The sequence below is a fragment of the Desmodus rotundus genome, chromosome 4 (genome assembly GCF_022682495.2).
Source record: "Desmodus rotundus isolate HL8 chromosome 4, HLdesRot8A.1, whole genome shotgun sequence".
Classification (NCBI taxonomy): Eukaryota; Metazoa; Chordata; class Mammalia; order Chiroptera; family Phyllostomidae; genus Desmodus; species Desmodus rotundus.
The window spans coordinates 51916033-51934248 of NC_071390.1; the positions used below are offsets into that span (position 1 = coordinate 51916033).

The following is an 18216-nucleotide window of genomic DNA, read 5'->3' on the forward strand; positions in this document are numbered from 1 at the left end:
TTAACCAGTGTCACCCCAGTAAATTTAATTAAAAATAAAAAAATAAAACTTCTGGTTATATCATTTGGCATTCCCACCAGAAATGTTTGAGAATTCCAGTAACTCCATACCCTTTCTATAACTTTATCAATTTTCATCAGTCTTCTTAATTTTAGCTGTTCTAATGGTAATTGCATTGATTTTCAAATGCAAAACCAAACTTACAATCTACTTGGATTGGATAGATTATCTTTTATATATGTTGCTAAAATTGATAGGCTAATATTTGTTAAGAATTTCTGTGTCTAGGTTCATGACATTTTTTGGTATGCTCTTCTTGGGATGGACTTGTCTGCTTTTGATATCATGATTATACCTATTCTCAAACTTCAATAATGGAAGTATTCCCTCTTCTATTTTCTGGATTTGTGATAGGAAGAGGGTAGGCCAGGAGTGTCTTTGTGAGAGATTTTAAAAAAATATATTTATTGATTATGCTATTACAGTTGTCCCATTCCCCCCCCCTCACTCCACTACATCCTGCCCACCCCCTCCCTCCCAAATTCCCCCCCTACAGTTCATGTCCATGGGTCATACTTATAAGTTCTTTGGCTTCTACATTTCCTACACTATTCTTACCCTCCCCCTGTCTATTTTCCACCTATCATCTATGCTACTTATTCTCTGTACCTTTCCCCCCCTCTCCCCCTCCCACTCCCCTATTGACACCCCTCCATGTGATCTCCATCTCTATGGTTCTGTTCCTGTTCTAGTTGTTTGCCTAGTTTGCTCTTGGTTTTGTTTTAGGTGTGGTCGTTAATAACTGTGAGTTTGCTGTCATTTTCACTGTTCCTATTTTTGATCTTCTTTTTCTTAGGTAACTCCCTTTAACATTTCATATAATAAGGGCTTGGTGATGATGAACTTCTTTAACTTGACCTTATCTGAGAAGCACTTTATCTGCCCTTCCATTCTAAATGACAGCTTTGCTAGATACAGTACTCTTGGATGTAGGTCCTTGCGTTTAATCTTGGGTAATGTAATTATGATGTGCCTTGGTGTGTTCCTCCTTGGGTACAGCTTCTTTGGGACTCTGAGCTTCCTGGACTTCCCGGAAGTCTATTTCCTTTGCCATATTAGGGAAGTTCTCCTTCATTATTTGTTCAAATAAGTTTTCAATTTTTTGTTCTTCCTCTTCTCCTTCTGGCACCCCTATAATTCGGATGTTGGAACGTTTCAAGATGTCCTGGAGGTTCCTAAGCCTCTCCTCATTTTTCCGAGTTCTTGTTTCTTCATTCTTTTCTGGTTGTATGTTTTTTTCTTCCTTCTGGTCCACATCGTTGATTTGAGTCCCAGTTTCCTTCGCATCACTATTGGTTCCCTGTACATTTTCCTTTGTCTCTCTTAGCATAGCCTTCATTTTTTCATCTGTTTTTCGAACAGATTCAACCAATTCTGTGAGCATCTTGATAACCAGTGTTTTGAACTGTGCATCTGATAGGTTGGCTATCTCTTCCTCGCTTAGTTGTATTTTTTCTGGAGCTTTGAAGTGTTCTGTCATTTGGGCCATTTTCTTCTTTTTTTTTTTTTTTTTTGTCTTGGTGCATCTGTTACTTTAAGGGGTGGAGCCTTAGGTGTTCCCTGGGGCGGGGTAACGCTAGTGGCTGTACTGTGACATTGTATGTGGGGGGGGCCGAGAGGGAGCAATGGTGCCCACTTCACTCTCCTCCGGACCTCAATCTTTCACTCTGCTACCCACAATCAAACCGGGCCCCTCTGGTCCTGGTTTCCGAGTGGGTGGGCTTGTGCACACTCCAGGCCCCTGTGGGTCTCTCCAACGACTTCTCCTGCGAGGCTGGAAGTCTCTCCCACTGCCGCCCCAACCCCCACGGGCATTTTCAATCAGAGGTTTGAGGCTTTATCCCTCCCCCCACCAGCTGGAGCCCTGGGTTGTGTGCTCTGCTTCGCTCCCACTGTTTGTCCGGTTTATCTGTGCGCAAATGTGGGGCCGCATGGTCTGCTAGTGGTCAGACTGCCTGCCCCATTGGTCCCGCACTCCGCCAGTCTGCCTGCCCTGTTCGTCCCACACTCCGCCAGTCTGGGTCCCGCCACGGCCATGTGAGTCCTCTCCACCCCGGTGCCCGTCTCCGCCCCTCCTACTGGTCTGGATGAATGTTTATTTTTTATTTCCTTGGTGTCGGACTTCCTTGCTGTTCGATTTTCTGTCAGTTCTGGTTGTGCGAGGAGGCGCAGTGTGTCCACTTACGCCACCATCTTGGTTCTCTTTGTGAGAGATTTTTAATTACACATTTAATGTCCTTAGGAGATATAGGGCTATTCAAATTTTCTCTTTGTTCCTGAGTCAGCTTTGTATGTCTGTCAAGGTATTTACATTTCACCTAAGTTGTTGAATTTATTGACATTAAGTTGTTAATAATTTTCCCTTATTATATTTCTAATATTGATAAGATTTGCAGCACTGTCTCCTTTCATTCCTGACTGATGGGAATGTAGACTTATACAGCCAGATACATGGGTACGATGTACCTTTTTTTCTAATTGAATTTATCAACTTAATTGATCTTTTCAAAAAATCTCATGTTGGTCTCATTAATTTTCTCTATTCTTGGCTGTTCCTCATTGCATTGATTTCTATTCTGAAATTTATTATATTAGGGCTCTCTCTCTCATTGATGGAAGAAATAAAATTTACTTGTACTTTTCATCATTACAACCTGAAACATTTCCAAAGTACAGGGACAGGCTAGCTCCACACTACCACAGAAAACCTTCACTAAGGTGGCACTTAATAGTTGTTAAGGTAGTTCCTGCAGACCTGTTTTCTCCATGTACAGGATCTTAGGTCCTCAACAAAGAATTTATAGCAGTGTTCTCTGAAGATCATCAAGCTGTATCTGGGAGGCTGTAGCACCCTCTGAATATGTAGCAGTTGGGGAGGGACAGGCTCCTTCATGCTGAAACAGGTCACAGCTCTCTGACTGGGATGTAATCTGTACACTCGAAGTTGAGGTGCTGAGTGAGAGGAAATCTACTGCCAAGACTCACAGATGTAACTCCTGTCAAAGAAAAAAAATTCTCCCAATCCATATATCTTTCTATTTCTTACAGGAAATTCAGTTCCATTATAATCTATAGCAGGGGTGTCAAACTCATTTTCACCAGGGGCCACATCAGCCTCACGGTTGCTGTCAAAGGGCCGAAATAATTTTAGGACTGTGTAAAGGTAACTACTCCTTAACTGTTAATGAGTTGAAATTACATTTGGGCCTTTGATGGCAACCAGGAGGCTGATGTGGCCCCTGGTGAAAATGAGTTTGACACCCCTGATCTATAGGACCATCATCATATATGTGGTCCACCATTGAGCAAAACATCATTATGTAGCACATGACTGTATAACATATTATTGAAAATAATAAAAAGACATGAGTAGCAGAGGATTTGGAGGAAAAAGGTAACACTATCATTATTGGCAGATGACATGGTAATCATATTCAAGAAAAAAACCAACAGAATTAATAATCTGTTAGAATCAATGAGTCCAAGAAGATTGTTGTATACAAGTTAAATCTAAAAACAATAATATACAGTAGGAGAAAGCTAAGATGGCAGCCTAGGTAAACACAACTCACCTCCTCACACAACCACATTGAAATTACAACTTAACTACAGAACAATCATTATTCAAAACCACCAGAAATTGAGCTGAATGGAAGTCCTACAACTATGGAATTAAAGAAACCACATCAAGACTGGTAGGAGGGGTGGAGACACAAAATGGGCTGGTCCCACACCCACTTGTGGCAGATAAAAATCAGAAGGGATATCTCAGGAGAAAAGGATCCCAGCCCCACAACAGACCACCCACACCCAGCCCAGTGTTCCAGTGCAAGGAAGATAAGTCCCCATAAATTCTGGCTCTAAAAACCAGTGGGGATTGAGGCTGTGGAAAACAGAAACTGCTAGATTCCCAGGCAGTTCCTCTCAAAGGGCCCACACAGGGACCTACTCAGACTCACTCCCTCTGAGCTCCAGCACTGGAGCAGCAGCTTGAAAGGCACCAGGGACAGATGAGGACAAACTGAAGTGTCTAGCATCAAGATGGGAGCTCGGGGGGGCAGCTTTATCCCAGAGAGAACTGGTGGCTGAGGTCATTGTTCCTTTTCTGAGCCCTCCCATCCCACAGAGCTGGCAGGCAGGTGCCATATCTGAGACACCATCAACCTGGCTTTCACTGTTTGCTCCACTCCGGTGATTCCATGAGGCTCTGCCCCACCCAACTTATAGGCCCACCCAAGCTGTTAACAGTGGCTTTTCCATACAAATGATTTGTCTTGGCTCAGGCTTCAGATCTTCCTAAATCCTCTCAAATAAGCATCATCTGTCCCCAGCAACTCCCTGTACCTCTTCCTAGATGGCCCCAGGCCTGGCACTAGCAGCAGCAGGCCTTGGTTCACAGCATGCCTTGCTGGAGCACCTCCAAGCCCAACACAATTACCAGCCACCTGTAGATAGCCTTGTAGCTCATGCCAGGTAGCCTCAGACAGAACACAGGTGGTGGCTGACCATGACCAGCACCTCAAAGGAAGCCCTAGAGCCTGTGCACCCAATGCGCAGCTACAGACCATGTTACAGCACCACTGCCCACCCCTTCCACAAGTGACACACTCAAGGGGCAGACTCAGTAGGTACAAGAGGCCTGATGAAGTAAATCCTGCTCTGTGGAGTGGGCCCCTGCATAGCTGATCCTCCACAGTACTCAGAGGGTAGTAGCCAGTGGTCATGGCCAGTCCTTGCAGCTGATCAACCTGGGTAACTCCCTCCCATTGACCTTCCAATAGCAATCAAGGCTCAACTACAAGAGGAGAGTGTATACAGACCATATGGTGGGTGCACCTTGAGTACTCAGCTTGGGTGATAGTGGAGGCTGTGCCACTGGACCATACAGGACACCAACTCCATAGTCCACTCTACCAAGCCTGAGAGACATAGAGTTCAAAACACTGGTTATAAGGATGCTGAATGAACTTATGGGAAGAGCAGATGAACTCAGAAGTTCAATAGTGTAAAAAATGACATGGAAACCATAAAAAAGAACCAATCAGAAATGAAGGATATACTAACTGAAATGAACAATTTACAGTAATAAATATTAGAGTGGGTGAAGCCAAGAATCAAACCAGCAATTTGGAATATAAAAGAGCAAAAAACACCCAATCAGAACAGCAAGAGGAAAAAAGAATCCAAAAAATGAGGATGGTGTAAGGATCCTCTGGGACAACTTCAAGCATACCACGATTCACATAATGTGGGTGCCAAAAGGAAAAGAGAGCAAGAAATTAAAAACCTCTTTGAAAAAATAATGAGAGAATACTTCTCTAATGTGAAGGAAATTGACATACAAGTTCAGGAAGCAGAGAGAGAACCAAACAAGATGAACCCAAAGAAACCCACACCAAGACACATTAAAATGCCAAAGGTTAAAGATAAAAAGACTGAATCTTAAAAGCAACAAGACAAAATTCATTATTTACTTACAATGGCGTTCCCATAAGACTGTCAGCTAATTTCTCAAAAGAAACTTTGCAGGCTAAAAGAGATTGGCAAGAAATATTCACAGTCATGAAAAACAAGGACTTACAACCAAGATTACTCTACCCAGCAAAGCTGTCATTTAGAATTAAAGGGCAGATAAAGAGCTTCCTAGACAAGAAAAAGCTAAAAGGAGTTTACCACCAAACCATTATTATATTAAATGTTAAAGTGTTTTATTTAAGAAGATCAAAAATATGAACAATAAAATGGCAATAAATATATATCTATCAACAATTGAATCTAAAAAACAATATAGCCCTGGCTGTTGTGGCTCAGTGGACTGAGTGCCAGCCTGAGAACCAAAGGGTCGCCAGTTCAATTCCCAGTCAGGGCACATGCTTGGGTTGCAGGCCAGGTCCCCAGCAGGGGGTGCACAAGAGACAACCACACATTGATGTGTCTCTCCTGTCTTCCTCCCTACCCCTCTCTCTAAAAATAAATAAATAAAATCCTTTCAAAAATTAAAAAAATAAAAATAAAAACAAAATAAACAAACAAGCAGAACAGAAACAGAATCACAGATACAGAGATCATTTTGATGTTTGCCAGATGGGAGGAGTGTTGGTGGATCAGGTAAAAAATGGTGAAAGGATTAAGTAGTACAAATTGGTAGCTAAAGAATAGTCATGGGGGGTGTAAAGTACAGCATAGGAAACAGAGTAGCCAAAGAACACAAAGAACGTAAGTATTCATGGCCCATGGACATGGACAATTGTGTGGGGACACCTGAGGGAGTGAGGGGGGTTGGTTGAGGGGGGCAAAGAGGAAAACTTGGGATAACTCTAATAGCATAACCAATAAAATGTAATTTAAAAAATAAAAACAATAGTATACAATAAAACCTATAATGTATAAAACTCTAATAGCATAACCAATAAAATATAATTTAAAAAATAAAAACAATAATATACAGTAAAATCTATAATCTATAAAATCAATAGCATGCACTAAAAAAAACCCCAGCAATAACCAGCTAGGAAATAAAATTAAAATAAGATCCTATTATGGTAGCAATAGAATCTATAAAATATCTATGAATTACTTAAAGAGGGCCTCATTGGAGAGAATGTTAAAACTTTAGTAAAGTACATAGAAGATATGGGTAAATGGAAAGATCTTAACATACTTGGATGGAAGAGTTTAAATAATATATACATGTTAATTATCCCTAAATTAATCTATAAATACAATGTAATTCAAAAAAAATTTCAACTGGATTTTTATGTACTCTATAAACTCACTGTAAAATCCATATAGGTGAATAAAGGTCCATGAATAGCTAAGTCAGGTATAAAAAAGCAAGTAAATTAGGGAAACTGATATACCAGATACTAAGGCACAGCAGCACAGCAATAAAGAGTGTGATGTTGTTTTAGGATCAGATAAAAAAGACAGAATAGAGAGCTCAAAGACATATGGACCTTAAATCTAAGGGAAAAAACATTATTGTTTAATTAATGATTTTGACAAAACTAGATACCTATATGGAGAAAAATAAAATTGGATGCCCACCTAGCATCACAACGATGAAATCTGAATAAAGATCTAAATGTATAATTACCATGATAAAGTTAATTGAAGAAAATAAGATGAGACAGGAAGAACTACTAAAACAAAACTTCAAAGGCACAAAACAAAAAGGGTAAAGGAACAATACAATCAACTAATTAAACCCGCTTGATATTTATTGGAACATTCAATCAACAACAGCAGAATACACATTTTTTCAAGTGTTTATGGAACACTTTTTCAAGAAAGGTCATATACTAAATCATAAAACAAATCAAAATAAATGTTAAAGGATTCAAAACATGCAAAGTATGTTTTCTAATCACAATGAAATTAAATTAGAAATAAGAAGTGATGACATATGGAAAAATTCTGAACTATTTAGAAAATAAAAAACATACTGCTAAATAACCCATGTTCCCAGCCACTCAAATCCTAAGTATTTATCCAAAAGAATCAAAAACATATATCCATACAAAGACTTGTAAATGAATATCCACAGCAGCTCTATTTTAATAGTCCCAAACTGGAAAAGAACCAAATATCTATAAACAGGTGAATAAATAAACATATTGTAGCATATTCATATAGTGGGAAACTATTTAGTAATATAAAGGGATTAACTCCTGGTATAGGCAAAAGCATGTTTGAATCTCAAAATAATTATACTTATGTGAAAAAGTCAGAGAAGAAAGAGTACACACTGTGCAATTCTATTTAATTCCAAAAATTCTTGAAAATTCTAAGTTCTTCTTGAACTCCAAAATTCTAGAACATGCAAATTCATGTATGGTGACAGAAGCTAATTGGCTATCTGGCAATGGGGGTAAGAAAAAAACAATATAAATGGGCACAAGGAAAGTGTGGGGGATTTTGGATATATTCATTATCTTTACTGTGATGATATTCTCATAGGTGTGTTATATGTCAAAACTTATCAAACTGTAAATTTAAGTATACGCAGTTTATGTAATATCAATTATACCTCAGACAAACTGTTGAGAGTATATTCATACAAAATAACAATATGCAATAACATATAAATAAAATAACACATGCAAGAAACACATAAATAAAAACACGCAGTAGAATGACCAAGTTCCTAAAGGGGAGAAAAAAAGAATGGCAATGAAGAACAGGGGGAAACAGAGAGTGTACAAATAAATAAGTAAATTTAAGAATCACAAGAGAGGGACCTTACATGTTGGGGAAGAGAGTGAGGAGGAAAAAAAGAAATTTAATCTGCAGGAATGATACTCCTTTTAGGGGTGCACAGAGACAGTAAATTCTCTAAGATAAAAAAAAATGAATAGCAACAGTAAAAGCTTTAGACTTTCAAACATGTCAGTGAAGAAATGTTTTGGAGGATTCTTTCCTGGTATCCCTGGAACAACTCAAAACTCCACCTATTCATTTCACAAATATTTACTGAGTACCTACTATGTGCCTAGTTCTATTCATAAGGCCAGTAACTTTTTCCAATAGCCACTAATCATTTCCATTCCTTGGTCCTACCTGGTGGGGCTTCCACCTTGATGGCTGTGGTAGAAGAACCACTAGTGATTCCCCAAGGGGCAAAACTGGATTCTGTTTTCCCTCCTTCTTCAGCATACTCTACAGTACCAGTGCTCTTCTGCTTCGTTACTCGTGCCTGCTGCTGTTTGAAGGCCTCATGGAATGCCATTTCCATTCGAATACCATTGTTTTGAATTTCATAGTAAATACCTGAAGAAAGAAAGATGCTGAAATAAATGTGGCTGATTTGCCACCATCATCTACTGAAGAATTGTAATATTTCACTTACATTTTCCACATTTTTACTAAAGTTTAAGAACTACATGAAGAGCCATTAAAGAGTAGAAAGACAAAGAAGAATCTTATAATGGAATAAAAACACATTCAGATCACAGGAAAATATCATACCAAGTAAAGTCCAGGCTACAACACTGGTTGGTTCCAAGCAAGTAGCATCCTCAAAGAAAATTTCTGCCTGCTCATAGTTCTCCAGCAGGACAGCCAGGACACCACACAGCAACAAGCTGAGAAGGTATCACCAACATGATTAACAGCACAGTCAATGTCACAGTCATGGAGACAAGACAACATATAGAAGCTTATCTGCTCCTACTCATTCCCCAACTCCCTTCAACCACACCTGTGGATATGATTCTGGTTGAGGGAAAGGGCTTTCCGAAAACATTCTTGTGCTTTGATGTTGTCCTCAATTAGAAGGCAGAAGGCACCATAGTCCAGCCAGTGTTCCAGGTTCTGGGGCTCACGAGCCAGCCTCTACAACACGAAGTATCAGGAGAACCAAGGTTATTTTACACTATGTCATATTTAATGCACATGACATCACACAGAAGCACTCCTCCATAAACACTGTAAGCTCTAGGAAAGCAGAAACTATGACTTCTTTTTTGCTTACCACTGACTTCTGAATGCCTAGTACAGTCAATGTTTTGGCTTACAGTCGAGTCAATAAATATTTATTAGGAATAATCTAAAAATTGATTACTTTCTGGTGTTAGTGTTCTGGTTACTATAAGCTCATCCAATTACTTAGGAAGCTAAAGACTGATTTTATTGTTCATATTAAAGATTCATATGCATTCATTTTTGTCATAATCTTAATTGGCAAATATAAGTTTATCTACAAATATGCAAAAAGCATCTCATAATAAATGAAAACTACAAAATATTGCTGAAAGAAGTTAAAACAGACATAAATAAATAGAAACACACTCCACATTCAGGGATTGGAAGACTAAATATGTTAAGATGTCCAATACTACACAAATCAAGTTACAGATTCAATGCAGTCTCTATCAAAATCCTAATTTTTTTTTGAGAAATAGAAAAACCCATCCTAAAGTTCACATGGAATGTCAAGGAAATTGAATAGCCAAAACAATCTTTAAAAAGAAAAATAAAACTGGAGGACTCACACTTCCTTATTTCAAAACTTACAAAGCTATGCCTTTTTTTTCACAACAGGTTTGCCTCCAGAACACAGGTGTCATGAAAACCACCACTAATCGAAGCCAAAATGGGAAAGGTAAAAACTCATATTAACATCATCGTCTTTGGACATGTAGATTCCAGCAAGACTACCCCTACCGGCAATCTGATCTACAAATGTGGTGAGACTGACAAAGGAAACATTGAAAAATTTGAGAAGATGGGGATGGGCTCCTTCAAGCATGCCTAGGTCTCGGATAAACTGAAAGCTGAATGTCAGTGTGGTAACACCATTAGTATCTCCCTGTGGAAATTTCAGACAAGCAAATATTATGTGGCCATTATTGATGTCCAAGGACACAGAGACTTTATTAAAAACATGATTAAAGGCACATCTCAGGCTGACTGTGCTGTCCTGATCGTTGCTGCTGATGCGGTGAATTTGAAGAAGGTAGCTCCAAGAACGGGCAGGCCCATGACCATGCCCTTCTGACTTACACACTGGGCGTGAAACAACTGATTATTCGTGTTAAAATGGATTCCATTGAGCTGCACTATAGCTGGAAGAGATACGAGGGGATAGTTAAAGAAGTCGGTACCTACATTAAGAAAATTGGCCATAATCCTGACACAGTAGCATTTGTGCCAATTTCTGGTTGAAATAGTGACAACAAGCTGGAGCCAAGTGCTAACATGCCTTGCTTCAAGGGATGGAAAGTCACCCATAAAGATGGCAGTGCCACTGGAACCTCACTGCTTGAAGCTCTGGATTGCATCCTGCACCACATCATCCAACGGACAAGTCCCTGCATCTGCCCCTCCAGGATGTCTACAAAATTGGCACTGTCCCCGTGGGCCGAGTGGAAACTAAGTGTTCTAAACCCTGATGGTGGTCACCTTTGCTTCAGTCAATGTTACAGCTGAAGTGAAGTCTGTTGAAATCACCATGAAGCTTTGAGTGAAGCCCTTCCCAGAGACAATGTGGGCTTCCATGTCAAGAACATGTCTGTCAAAAATAGTCATCATGGCAATGTGGCTGATGACAGCAAAAAATGACCCATCAATGGAAGCAGCTGGCTTCACAGCTCAAGTGATTATCCTGAGCCATCCAGGCCGAGTCAGTGCTGGGTATGCACCTGTGCCGGCTTGTCACATGGCTCACGTTGCTTGCAAATCTGCTGGGCTGAAGGAGAAGGTTGATCATCATTCTGGGAAAAAGCTGGAAGATGACCCAAAGTGTTTGAAATCTGGTGATGCTGCCATCGTTGATATGGCTCCTGACAAGCCCATGTGTGTTGAGAGCTTCTCTGACCATCCTCCTCTGGACTGTTTTGCTGTTTGTGACATGAGACAGACAGTTGCTGTAGGTGTCTCCAAAGCAGTAGACAGTAAGAAAGCTGGAGCTGGCAAAGTCACCAAGTTGCCCAGAATGCTCAGAAGGCTAAATATTATCCCCGAAACTTGCCATGCCAGTCTTAATCAGTGGTGGAAGAATGGCCTCAGAACTGGCTGTCTGAATTGGCCATTTAAATTTAATAGTAAAAGATTGGGTAACGATTACAATGCATCGTAATAATCTTCAGAAGGAAATGAAAATGTTTCAGACCATTTTGGGGTTTCTATGATATTTTCAAATTATCAGATTTTAAAATCAGTACAGAATTTTGAGACCCATTAAAACAAAATTTAACAAGATTGGGGTGGTGAACACACAATACAATATATAGATGATGTATTAACTGTATACCTGCAACCTATACAATTTTATTAACCAATGTCACCTCAGTAAATTCAATAAAAAAGAAAATAAATAAATCATATAGGTTAATGAGGAAAAAATTTACAAAGCTACAGTAATCAGTGTGGTACTGGTATAAAGACACACATATAGACTAATGGAATAGAATAGACAGCCCTTAAATTGAATAGAAAAACCCTTGCATATGTGGCTAAACTATTTTAGACAAAGGTACCAAGACCATTCAATAGGGAAGGTACATGGCCCTGGCCAGGTAGCTCAATTGGTTAGAGCATTGTCCCAATATGCCAAAGTTGTGGGTTTGATTCCCAGTCAGGGCACATACAAGAATCAACCAATTAATACATTGATAAGTGAAACAACAAATCCACATTTCTCTCTCTCTCTCTCTCTCTCTCTCTCTCTTTCTCTCCCCCCCTTCCTCTCTTTCTCTAAAATAAATAAATAAGGAAGGAAGGAAAGGACAGTCTTTTCAACAAATAGTTCTCAGGAAACTGGATATCTACATACAAAAGAATGAAGTTGGACCCTTAGCTAACACTATATACAAAAAACAATTCAAAATGGATCAAAGACCTAAAACTATAAAACGTTTAGAAGAAAACATAGGACAATAGCTTCAGGACATTGGACTTGACAATGATTTCTTGGAAATGATATCAAGGCACAGGCCACAAAAGAAAAAAATAGATAAATTGGACCCCATAAATATTAAAAACTTTTGTACATCAAAAGAAACTATCTACAGAGTAAATATATAACTCACAGTGATTTGGGGAGAAACGGGAAAGAATATTTGCAAACCATATATCTGGTAAGGGGTTAATATTCAGAATATTATAAATAAAGAATTCCCAAAACTCAATAAGAAAATATTAAACAATCTGACTCAAAAATGGGCAAAGGACTTGAATAGATATTTTCCCAAATATCTGATCTACAAATGGCCAAAAAGCATAGCAATCATCAAGGAATCAAACCACAGTGAAATCCCAATTCTCACCCATTAGCATAGCCATTATCAACAAAACAGAAAATAACAATTGTTGATGAGGAGGTGGAGAAATTAGAACTCTTGTACAATGTGGGAATGTCAATGATGAAGCCACTTTGGAAAACAATAAAGCGGTTCCTCAAAAAAATTAAAAATAGAATTGCTTTGTGGTACAACAATCCTACTTCTGTATATATACTCACAAGAATTGAAAGCAGAGTTTCAAAGAGATAGCTGTATATCCATATTCATAGAAGTATTATTCATAATAGCTAAAAGGTACAAGCATGAGCCCACTGACAGATGAATGGATAAGTGAAATGTGGTAAACATACAATGGAATATTATTTAGCCCTAAAAAGGAAAGAAATTCTGACATATGCTTCAATACGGATGGACCCTTAAGAATATATACTGAGTAAAATAAGCCATTCACAGTGGGACATAACACTTTATTTACACAGACTGATGTTTTGAACTTGTTGAGGTCTAAATGTTCCTCTGTCAATTAATTTAGAATTTAGAAAATATTTTCCACTTGAAAAAATTATAAATGTGAAGAAATGTTCAAAACCACTAGTCATTAGAGAAATGCAAAACAAAACTACAATGAGATACCACTTCAACCCCTTTAGAATGGCTATAATTTTTTTAAACAATGGACAATAACAAGCATTAGGAATAATGTGGAGAAAATGAAACTTTCATACATTGTTGGTGGGAATGTAAAATATTAGTACAGCTTTTTGGATAACAGTTTGGCAGTTCCTCAGAAAGTTTAGCACAGAGTTACCATATGATATAGCAATTCCACTTATTAGTATATATCAAGAGAACTGAAAACATACGTTCATACAAAAACTTACATACTTTATACATGATGTTCATAGCAGCATTATTCATAAGAGCCAAAAAGTGAAAACTGGTCAAATGTCCATCCATAATGAGTGAAGAAACAAAATGTGGTGTATCTATACAATAGAATGTTATTCACCATAAAAAGGAATAAACTACTTATACATGCTACATGAATGACCCTCAAAAACATTATGCTAAGTGGCCACAGCTGGTTGGCGTAGTTGGTTGGAGCGTTGTTCCATACACCAAAATGTTGCAGGTGCAAACCCCAGTCACGGCACATACTAGGTTGCAGGTTCGATCCTCAGGGTGCGTATGAGAGGCAACCAATTGATGTTTCTCTCTCACATGGATGTTTCTCCCTCTCCCTCTCTCTCTCTCTCCTCCCCCACCTCCTTCCACTCTCTTTCTAAAATCAGTGAGCATATCCTTGGGTGAGGATTAAAAAAATTATGTTATATGAAAGAAGGTAGGCACCAAAGACCTCCAATTACATGATTCCATTCATATAAACTGTCTACAATAGGCATATCTATATATTGCGCAATTTAAAGTAAATTAGTGGTTGCCTCAATCAGAGGGTAAAGAGGAATGAGGAGTGACTGCTAATGGGCATAGGGTTTCTTTTTGGGGTAATGCAAATTCTTTAAAATTAAATTGTGGTATTGCTGTGAACCTAAAACTTCTTTAAAAAGTCTATCATAAGTACAGTATAGGCAATATAGTCAATAATATTGCAATAACTACGTATGGTCCCAGGTGAGTACTAGAAATATCAGGGGAACACCTTGTAAAGTATATGACTGTGTAACCACTATGCTGTAATATCTCAAACCAATGCAAAATCATACCTAACGTAAACTATAACTGAGAAATAAATTTTTTTAAATAATGAAAAATATCTATTAGAAATTAGGTTGTGGTGATGGTTGCACAACTCCGTAAATATAGTATAGTAAATAATACTGTCTACTTTCAATGAGTGAATGCTATAGCAGGTGAATTATATCTCAATAATTAAATAAGTATAAATGAAGGTTTAGATCATTTTTTCAAATGTGTTTATTTAGTTCATGATGCAGGTGGTAGGCAGTACTAACGGACTAGAGAACTCAACTGTCATTCATAACACACTGTAAGGGCTCAGTAAATGTTTGCTGAATTTGTTGAATATACAGGGTTTTTAAAAATTATTTATAAGAAATTAATGTTTTTTCTTTGTATACAGTTTTATGAATTTTAACCCATGTATACCTTCATGTTCTCATCGCCAAAATCAAAATACAGAACAGTTCTAGCCACCCCAGGAAACTTCTTTGTGCTATCTTTTTATAGTCATCTTTTCTGCTACCCATAACCTTTGGCAACCAGCAATCTGTTATCTATCATTACAGTTGTGTCTTTCCAAGGATGTCACATAAATGGAACTATATAGTGTGTAACCTTTGACACTGCTTCTTTCACTTAGTATAATGCCAAGCTGTTGTGTGTCTCAGTTCACTTCTTTCACTGCTGAGTAGCATCTCATTATATGTATTATCATAGTTTATCTGTTCACCTTTTGAAGAATATTTGAGTTGCTTCTGGTTTGGGAAGTTATGACTAGAGCTGCTGTAACCATTTGTATACATAAGATTTCATTTCTTTAAGGTAAATACCCAAGAATGGGTCACATGGTACATGTACAAGAAACTGCAAAACTACTTTCCAGAGTAGCTATGTCACTGTACATGTCCTTCACCAAAGTTTGAAGATTTCAGTTGTTTTTTATCCTCACCAGTACCTGGGATTGTCAGCACTTCTCATTTTAGGTATTCTAGTAAGTACGCAGTGGCATCTCATTCTGGTCTTAATTTGCATTTCCTAATGGCTAATGTTGTTGAACATCTTTTCATGTTCTTACTTAGCATACTTAATTCCTCTTTAGTGAAGTGTCTATTCAATTTCTTTGCCCATTTTTATTTGGTTGTTTTTTATTGTTGAGTTTTGAGAGTTCTTATTATTCTGGAAATAAACCCTGTGTCAGATGTTATGTTTTCCATATATTTCTTTTGGTTCTTTTCCTTAATAGTGTCTTTCATAGAGCATATGTTTTTAATTTTGATTATAAATTAATCAAAAAATGAAAAAAGTTCCATTTATCCAATTTTTTTGATAAACAATCATTTGGTGTCATGTCTAAGAACTCTTCACCTAATTCCAGGTCATAAAGATTTTCCCTTCTGTATTCTTCTAAAAGTTTTATAGTTTTATATTTTATGTTCAGATCTATGATCAATTTTGAGTTGATTTTTATACAACATTTGAGGTTTAGGTCAAGTGTTCATTTTTTTTAACATGATAATCAACTATTCTAACACCATTTTTTGAAAAGGCTATCCCTTCTCCATTGAATTTCTTTTATACCTTTGTCAAAAATATAATAGCCTTATTTGTATGGACCTATTTTTGGACTTTCATTGATCTATGTGTCTATCCTTTCACTAATCGGGCTGGATTTTTAAACAATCAAGAGCTACTATTTATTATACCCACATTGTACAAATAAGAGTAACACCAATCACTGGGAAGGTGTTTATTACCTCTTCATAATATATGGCTGCCATTCCAAAGTCTTCATTGACTTCTGCTTCAAATGCAAAGAGTCGAAGCTGTTCACTGCTTGTATGAATGGTTGGGACAGCACCTTGGACATCATCTGGCATGGTCTTGTCAACATCAAGATGTTAGGAGACAAAATGAAGCAATTACAAGTAGGGAAGTTTTATAAGAATAAACCAGATGCGAGATTCCAGTCATGAGGTCTAAAATGATTTTAGAGTTTCTTAGAGTCTTGCCAATAGAGTAAGAGAGAGAGAGAGTGAAGCAAGAGAGAAATACCAATGGCAAAAGGGAAGCTCGGTAATCTAACTACCGTGGAAGTGAGTAAAAATCACTTAAGGCGAACTGCTCTCCTCAGTCCTCAGGGAAGTCAGTATGTAACACTTTCTCTAGTGTACAGACAAATATTATGATTTTTTAGGTGTCATGACATGAAAAAGATTGACACATACTAACTAGAGTCTTCAAATATCAAGAAAGCAGGAGGCTAAGGGGAAAGCTTTGGAAGTTATATCTATACTTGTAGTGAGACATATAGACAGATAGGCCCTACAAAGAAGACAATATAGAAATGGCCAAAAATGTAGGAAGACACCCAGAAAAATAATATACCTTATACACCCAGATAGGAAAGCAAGTCTTGTATAATTAAGTAATCTGGGTTAGAAGCAATGACCAAGGAAGACCCCCCAAAATTCCTTAATTAGAAGTAAAAATAATATCAGCGACTTTAACAAGTAGGGTTGCTAAGGGATGTGAAGAGTAAAGCTAAATTTGAGATGGGCCAAACAGAATTTCTGATAATTAATTAATTAATGTGTCTGTTCTTGTTCTTTTTAATTTTGATGATCCCGACATCCAAATCCCTCCAGCAACACACTTCCATACCAAAACCAAAAATACTCTGCCTCTATTATCCCACTACCAGAACCCACACTCAAGCCTGCTGCCCTTTTTTCACGTAGTCCCCTAAAAACTGCTCTCTGACTTCACTTCCTGCACTTCCAATATACCCATAATTTCCCAAGTGGACAAGCCTGGACTTGATGGTCATCCATACATACTTCTCTCTCACCAGCACACTCAAGTCCCAGGCATCCTTTTCCTCCTGCAATTGTCCTGCAAACTCCCAAAGTAAAACACTCCTACAATGTGGCTTCATTTTTAGATAGGAGTTGATATCTGGCCCTGAGGAAAACTGCATACAGCATAGAGATATCTGAGCTGCCACAGACTCTTCCAGCATTCAGTCTTAGCTGAAGGCCTTTAATGCCCTCAGCAATCTATGTATGTGTCCTTGTTCAGCAACATATATCACAATGCTATGCAGTATCTAAATTCTTTTCTCCTCCTTCAAACTTTTCATTCAACCCTTCTCCCCTTCACTTTCAGTAAAGACGTTACTTCACAAAGAAAATAGAAATTATTAGGCAAGAAATCCCTCAACTTTCGAACACTACACCAAAATTGTTTATTTCTGCATCCACTATATCTCATTCCTTTCAGCCTCAGAGGAAAAGGCAGAACCGAACTTCTACTTCAAGGTTAACCCTTCCATCTAAACCCTTTTTATTTTTTAACTTTTTAATTTTTGTTGTTGTTCAAGTACAATTGTCTCCATTTTCACCCCACCATGCCCCCTCCCCACCGATCTGCACCTCCCACCTTTTGGTTTTGTTCATGTGTCCTTCATACATATTCCTTGAGGGATTCCTTATCCCTCTCCCTCCTCCTCTCTGATCACTGTCAGATTGTTCTTTATTTATATGTCTCTGGTTGTATTTTGTTTGCTTGTTTGTTTTGTTGATTAGGTTCCACTTATAGGTGAGATCATGTGGTATTTCTTTTTCACCACTTGGCTTGTTTCACTTAGCGTAATGTTCTCCAGTTCCATCCATGCTGTCCCCAGGGTAAGAGCTCCTTCTTTCTTTCTGCTGCA

General features: G+C 38.1%; 1 protein-coding gene across 5 annotated transcripts in view; it reads right to left on the reverse strand.

Annotated features, from left to right (window-relative positions):
• The window catches only part of CFAP70 (cilia and flagella associated protein 70), a 104903-nt gene that overhangs the window by 39063 nt on the left and 47624 nt on the right, over positions 1-18216 (reverse strand). For all 5 annotated transcript variants that reach the window (XM_053923212.1, XM_053923213.1, XM_053923211.1 and 2 more), the window contains 4 exons: positions 16259-16384; positions 9260-9393; positions 9028-9143; positions 8620-8829 (listed from right to left, as the gene is read on the reverse strand). In XM_053923212.1, the coding sequence (XP_053779187.1) occupies positions 8620-8829; positions 9028-9143; positions 9260-9393; positions 16259-16384 (586 nt within the window). The remainder of the gene's footprint in view (positions 1-8619; positions 8830-9027; positions 9144-9259; positions 9394-16258; positions 16385-18216) is intronic.